General features: G+C 37.4%; 1 protein-coding gene across 1 annotated transcript; it reads right to left on the bottom strand.

Annotated features, from left to right (window-relative positions):
- Positions 1-451: 451 nt before the first annotated feature.
- LOC148861493 (putative E3 ubiquitin-protein ligase BAH1-like 2) lies at positions 452-5,208 on the bottom strand. Its single transcript, XM_088942001.1, has 6 exons — positions 4,555-5,208; positions 3,148-3,392; positions 2,526-2,780; positions 1,685-1,822; positions 1,001-1,059; positions 452-782 (listed from the first exon to the last, which is right to left on the bottom strand). Exons 1-6 carry the CDS (start codon positions 4,724-4,726, stop codon positions 677-679), a joined length of 975 nt encoding a protein of 324 aa, XP_088798127.1. The 5' UTR covers positions 4,727-5,208; the 3' UTR covers positions 452-676.
- Positions 5,209-7,326: the final 2,118 nt, after the last annotated feature.

The raw sequence follows: 7,326 nt of genomic DNA, 5'->3' as shown, positions 1-7,326 counted from the left end.
CTTCAACGATGTTTTTCCATTGATTTTAGCTTTTTTCCGGCATCTTATTCTGCTTATCAACACCGGCGGAGAGAATTGATCTCTCCAGAGAAAAAGTTAATACAATGAACGATGGTTCACACTCGCAGAGAATAGTTAATATAGTAAAGACCATTTTTGTCATTTCAAAAAATCATCTCAATCGATTATTATAAACCTGATGGGTAATTACGTCTTTTTACATCCTGATTGACGGTTCGTTAATGTCAGGTATCGGATTGGGCAGTGGCATTTTAAAGTTTGAGTACCAAATTGTCACAGGAGCCCAAGTACTGATCGGCAAATTTCCCTACAGAATATTCACATCCACCAGTATTTTGACCGATTTGTTTATGCTTTATCATCTTTTGAAGGTGTAATGCAATGGGCCTCTTGTGCCGACTGAGACTTTCACACACACGAGAGAGAGAGAGATTCACATGGTGCAGTTTTTCCTTAATTACATCAAGAATACAGAACATAAAAGATATGTACAAGACACTTGGCTATGGCACGTACCAAGATACAATGCCATGAGGCTACAAAGACTAAGAAAAAAAAAACCTGAATAAATCATCAATGAAACTGAGAAAACTAATCTGATTCTTTTTGCTAAGAGGTCTAAATGAAGCTGAATTTGACATTTTTTGGATTTCTATTAGACCCCCATGAAAGCTCTACACTGGGATTCCCAGTGCTCCTTTGTTTGCTGAATTCGCTCCAGTCGTTCTGTCTGAAGACGTTCCTTCCAATACTCAGGGCAGCTGTTAATGCACAGAGGGACAAAAGCTCAGTTGAATGAAAGCAAGAACCTTACCACAACAGGTGGCCTTCATAATGTGGTTTCAAATTTTCAGGAAGGAAGACTGATTTCAGTTGCAATTTTGGCTTCTAGTTGATTATAGTTGATCAAAAGGAGATCCATGATGTGGATCAGAAATATAATATTGCAGTACAAATTGAACATTCAACTAAAGCATACCTTCGACCTAATAGAATGTTAAGCTCCTCCAAATGTACAGCACCCTCAAATACTCCTGCCTGAATCAATTTCAACATTACATCAACATGGTAACATTGTAGTTATTAACTTATTATCCAACAAAGGAAATGTCTATGACTCTATTGTATACTTCAATTATAAGCACTGGATACATCTAAATTCTAAACAAGGCCTATCTGGTTCTTTCTAAAAGGCCTGAGAATTTGCATTATGCACAAGGCACAAGGAAAAGAAGAGATTCCCACCGTTCTGACAAGGCAAAATGGAAAGTCTTAATAGAAAATCAGAAAGAGGAAATTCCTGTACTTACATCTTATTAAACTGTAAAAGTTACAGATTTGACACCAGAGCAGGAAAAGGGAAAAAATCTAATTTATCCAAATTAGAATTAAAGGTTCGTCATTTTTTTTTCCAACTCTTTTAGTTTATTCAACATACTTTGGTTAGGCCATGTGAAACATATTTCTTATTAACTAAATAACTCACAAATATCTCTTTCCTGGTATGCTTTGGCTGCATTGTTGCATCCAATGCTAGCATACTTGCCAGTTTATAAGCTAAATAAAATACAGCACAAGCACTTGTTTATTATTACTTTTTTTAGTATTTGGGGAGAGGGAGATGTATCAGGCCCCAAAAATTGAAAAGATGCTAGATATTTACCTCTCGACATAGTGGACATTTAGCTTTACCATCCGCTGCCTTTAATCCATCTACTATAGTCACTGATGCAGCGGAGCAAGCGCACATGTAACAGAAGATATGGCCGCAAGTTAGAGATACTGGATCAAAAACTGTGTCCTGTAACAAATAAATCAAATGAATTCTTCAGAGAAAATCACACTGCAATGCCATAGCAAAATGGAAACTTTAGATATAAGATTATTTATTATGGTTCTTATTACATAGAAGAGGAAGAATAGTTTACTCACTCTCCCATGTTCTGTGGGAGTGCATGCCTGGGGTTCAAAAAATACACCGAAATTCCCTAAGTTGGTCATTAAGAATTCCAGCAACAAAAATGTCACCTACTTCATCATGACCAAAAATTGATAACATACATATTGGACAGCTTCAAATCCTTGTTGAAAAAGTTGAAGAAATACTTCAAGAAGAACAGCCTTCAATTAGGTCAGCTACACTGCCTACCAAGTTAGAACTTAAAAAAATGTTTGATTAACTTAAATGCCTACTCTACAAAAGCCTAGGGAAGATGAGAAGTTCTTGCCTAAGTGAACTTACAGGATACCAAAAAATCCACTTGTCCAAAAGATATTAGTTATTTGTCCCTCTAAAAGTTTCCTCTAAACAGTTGCTCTACTTGTGACATTGTGCAAAGAAATTTGTAGAATAAATGATTATGATCATTTGAAAGAGTTGAAACATGGGTTCAAAAGTATTCATCAACCATGAGGGCCATGTATAAATAAGATCCTTTTTATGAGTAACCATGTATATACAAGATTTAAGGTTTTGTATCTTTCAAAACCAGATTATGACTCACCAAGCATATAGAACAACTCAGATCAATATCAAGGTTCACAGAATCAAATAGAGCACATGATAGTGATGGTTTGCCATCATTGAACGTGAGGGAGCAGCCTTCAAACAACCCTTTGACTGCCTGGGACTTGGTCTTGTTTTCCCTTAAGTTAATGTGGAAGGCCATTAACTCACAGAGCCACGGAGACTGAAGGATCTCAATATGCATGCTTTGAGCTTGTGATTTGAAGGCCTGCCCTTGCTTAGAGTAATGGATCTGTATCCAGAATAAAAAATTAAATAAAGTACCCATCCACTAAACCAGAAGCAAATGTGATATATCTCTAGCATGTTTAGATTCCACCAGAAATTAAATGATTCCACTGTGACATTCTATTGCATTTATTAAAAGCACCAATTAAAATAAAACCATTTCCAGTTGCAGAAAATGTAGAACCAAGTAACTAACTACCAAGGTCCTTTTAGGATTTCAAGAAATGAATTCATTTTGGTTTTTATATACAACTGGAAAAAAATTCATTTTGGTAATAAAGATTCTGGGTTTAAATGGCATGTGAAACTAAATATGAAATGATTTCTATCCACATGGTAACCAAACAAGCTGCTTAAATGGATAAACATACCTTGTCATATTTCTTTAGGATTTTTCTGATGGCAATGGTATTGATAATTGCATAGGTAACCAGGTCCTTCCCTTCTTGAATCAAAGTACCATGGTTACCTTGTCTTTGGCCTTTAAACCACATAAGGTACTTTCTGAAGCCTGAAGCTAGATGTAGATCAAGCAACTTCTGTGCACGCTCATTAAAACAACCCAAGATTTCAGACATCTCCTTCAGAAGGGAGGGAAAGAAGGTCCCATCGCAAACTACATTAGATCAAGATCACAAATAAGTGGTGGATACGAAGATGGTTGATAAATGGGATCATAATCAAGTATAATTGAAGGCTAATGCTGTTGAAAATGTATGACCATGAGAACAAATCAATACAATCAAAAACCATTAGGAAACTATAAATGTCAAAATGGAAAGGTTGATAGAGACTGAATAAGAAAAGTTCTAGCATTGGATTCCCAAGTTCCCTGAAATCAGACCTGACACTTCTGGGTTTTAATGTGCATACAGTGAATTGGGAAGTAGAATATGAACTTATGCCATATGATGTGAACTCATCACAATTCACAACTAATAAAAGTTGAACTCGGTGTTAAAAAACAAATTAATTAGAAGAGGAAAAACAAGTATAAGAGAGCCATTAAAAAATGCAGGACGTCTGATCAGTTTTCCATCATTTTCTTCAGCAGCAACCAAAGCATAGCCGTTTGTGCTTGCATTGTAGTCTATTTGGGAGAAAAAAAGAATACGGAGGCTCTTTCTTGTGTTGTGTGGTATTTAGGAAACAAATAAACCGGAAAATAGAACCAAAGAAACTATCAATGTCCCCCACCTATGCAGCACTCTGTGAATTAGAAGTTTAAAACTTCAAAATTCCAAACGGGTTTCAAGTTTCTGGTGTTTTGCAGAAAGAAACAATTTTCTATAATTCCAATAGATAATCAGAAGAAAAAAAGGAGATAAAAACTGCATTTCTTTAACTTGGTAAGTAGTTTTCTAGATCATGTCCCTGAATAAACCCAAAGCATGAAAAGCTTTCTTCTTAACAAAACAAATATATTAGGAAAAAAAACATCGAAAAATAGAGACAAAATCTCCTGACAATTCCCCCTTATTTTCTGATAATTCACACCTAGGAAACGAAAAAAAAAACCGAGTTGACAAAGACCAGTGACCCAGCCATGATCATTGTCAATCCATTTACCACAAACAGCAAATATATCGTATCAGAACCATGGTGGCCTATTAGCAACATTAAACAACCTAAAATATAAGAGAAAACAATGGAAAAGCAAACGAAAAAAATATAGGAAAAGGGCATTGAGACAAAGAGCGATCCCTAATAAAGGAAACCATCAAATCAATCAATAGGATCTACATTATAACTGATCAAATAACCAAAGGAAAGAATACCTGGGCATTGTTGGGGACATGTCGAGACATCATGTTCCCCATCGCTGCCTTGTTGTAACTGAAAATCTCTTCTGCATTTCTTCAAAATCTTCTTGAGCATCTTGAATTCAACCCCAGGTAATTGTTTCTCCTGCCCTCGCATGTATTCCTGGTACCTCTTACAGAACTTCATCTCCGCTTCCTCCTCCTCCTCTTCTTCTTCTTTTTGAACCAGGAACTTTCAACAAAATCTATGAAGATTTCTCACAGCCTATTTATAATGTCTGGAGAACGAGAACCCAATCAAGTTGAATTGATTCTTATCGGCCCCTTAAGGGTTTCGTCTTTGCCCAACTAAGCTAGTTGAAGATTTTTTATTTTTTTCAGACTGATCTGTGTCAATCGCTTCCGTTTGCTCCATCTTTTTCTTCTTGTACCTCTATCTCTCTCTCTCCTTTTTTTTTTTTGTCAGAACATTTCGTAACGGCTTGAACACCTGGTACTGTGGGAGGGCGACGCGGATTTGATGAGTACGACTAACGATTTCCGAAGGCCAAACGAGATAGAATTGGTACGGACACGAATGACCATTTTATCGAGAATTTATCGTGAGGTTGGCGTGGCGTCAGCTATACTGCTTTTGCAAGTTGGGCATTTGGCAGTTGGCACCGGAGCGTTTTACACTTTACAGGCGATTCGATTTATAAAAAACGCTCAACGGTCGAAAAACGTTTCTCTTTACCGGCTTTTGTTGTTGACATTATTCCGTGCAACGCACATGCATACGTAGGGTTGTCAATCGACAATCGGTCATGGTAAATCCGGCTAGGGGGTCATGTTAGGGTCAGGTATATTTGGTTTTAGGGTTAGGTTACGGTTTTATTTTTTTGACCCGAACTGGATTGGGGTTGGACTTGGGTTATTGCTGACCCATCTTGTAGGGTCATAGTATCCTTCATATATATCAAGTATTCGTACAATTTTTTTACTTCTAACTTTATAGACTTAAAATTTATGATTTATTCACGGGAAAATCCATGATGCGAGAAAGATACGATATCTAAGGCTGCAATTTGGGTCGGGTGGGCCCATAATGTGAGAAAGATACGATATCTAAGGCTGCAACTTGGGCCGGGTTGGCCTGAATCCAACCCTAACCCAACCCGAAAATGTTGGTTTGGGTTGGGCCGGGTTGATGTTTGGGCTAGGGTTAGGGTTAGGGATGAAATTCATGAATACGACTTTACTTCGGATTGGGTTAGGGTTGACCCCTTAGGCAACCCGACCTGACCCGAACCCGACTCTATAGTACATGTCATATATAAATATATGTTATATGTAACATACATTGATTTGTTTAGATGCATGATATTTGTATGACCCCGCCACATAGTATCATGTATTTCTTTTAAGATAATCACTTCACTTAATCCTAATCAGAAAGACTAAAACCTTAATAACATTAATTTATGTTTTTTGAAAATTTTATTCTTCATCTCCTCTATGTTGTTTGTTGCCCAAGAAAGATCTATCGTAAGTCATAACACTTGTTTTTCTGAATTTTGTACCAAACTAACAAAAAGAAAAAAAGAAAAAAGCAAAACATCAACAAACAAGTACTAATGAAACATAGGATTAATATATGTACTCAAAGTTGAGTTAAGATCTAAAATTGAGAAATTCTATGAAGTTTTAAGGGATGGGAAGAAAGTTGGTTTGGGCCCAACCCGAGCCCAACCCAACCTGAAATTGACTTCGGGCTGGGTTAGGGTTGAAGGATTTTAGTTAGGGTTAGGGTTAGGGTTGGGTTAGGGTTAGGTTTGGAGGTTTAGAACATAGGGTTGGGCTAGGGTTGGCCTCAACCCGATCTAACTTGGCCCAACTTGCAGCCCTGACTTCGGGTGGGTAAATAACTTTCCCACTTAGGGAGAAGTTGCCAACACTTGAATGGGACAAAAATACCCCTTCTAATAATGGATTTTTATGACTAAAATGATCATTGCCTTATTTACATGAGAAATAAAAGAACATGGGTAAATGTATTTACCTGGGTAAGTGTTTCCTAAAAAAAACTTACCCAGGTAACTGCATTTACCCGGATAAGTAACTTACCAAAAAACAAACGGGGCATTAATCTTGGATAAAGCTATGATACCAATCAGGTGATGTTCATCACAATTCATGGGAGTACTTTAATCAGTCAAAGTTATTCCTTCCAATAGCATGTCTTTCCAGGATCATAGATTTTCTATGTAATCTTATATCTATCTCTTGTAATCCACTAAATCACGACCCTTTGTCCTTGTAGATTTGGTTCCTGAATTGATCTTGACTCAGATTCATTTTTTTGGTAAGAAATCTTCTCTGATTCTAATCACACCGGCAAATGTAATCTAAATACTCCTTTGCTTTGTATATAACTAATAACAGTCATTTGTCTCGAGATTTTAATAGAGCTCAAAGTTGAAAGTAACGAGAAATTAGAACTGAGATTCAATCCTCACTAGACCACGCTCACGCCATCCTCACAGCCACTTGTAGAACATTGTAATGCTATCTCCCAAGGAAGGAGATCACATCTCCGCCCCACAAGGAGCCGCCCCACAGAACATCCCCGCCGTGTATTGGGAACATCTCCCGATGATAGGAAGTGCTGTGGGGGGGCTCCTGGTGGGGCGGAAATGTGAACTCCCAAGGAAGTTGGTGTGAAGAGTGCTACGTGAGGAATGTGAGTTTCATCATCTTATCCGGGTCTATTGCTCACATGTTTACATAGTGTTCCTCATGTCAATA

The sequence above is a fragment of the Nelumbo lutea genome, chromosome 4 (genome assembly GCF_056320005.1).
Source record: "Nelumbo lutea isolate HS-2025 chromosome 4, American lotus-T2T, whole genome shotgun sequence".
NCBI lineage: Eukaryota > Viridiplantae > Streptophyta > Magnoliopsida > Proteales > Nelumbonaceae > Nelumbo > Nelumbo lutea.
Note: the sequence above shows the minus strand (reverse complement) of the source record. Positions and strands in the feature narration are given on the sequence as shown.

Bases quoted from the DNA above. Each gene is read 5' to 3' on its own strand.
- LOC148861493 (XM_088942001.1), bottom strand. From the start codon at position 4,726: ATGAAGTTCTGTAAGAGGTACCAGGAATACATGCGAGGGCAGGAGAAA. The intron at 1,823-2,525 runs GTGAGTCATAAT...TATTTGTTACAG, and splicing joins TGAGTTGTTCTATATGCTTG to GACACAGTTTTTGATCCAGT. The intron at 783-1,000 runs GTATGCTTTAGT...GTGCATTAACAG, and splicing joins AACATTCTATTAGGTCGAAG to CTGCCCTGAGTATTGGAAGG.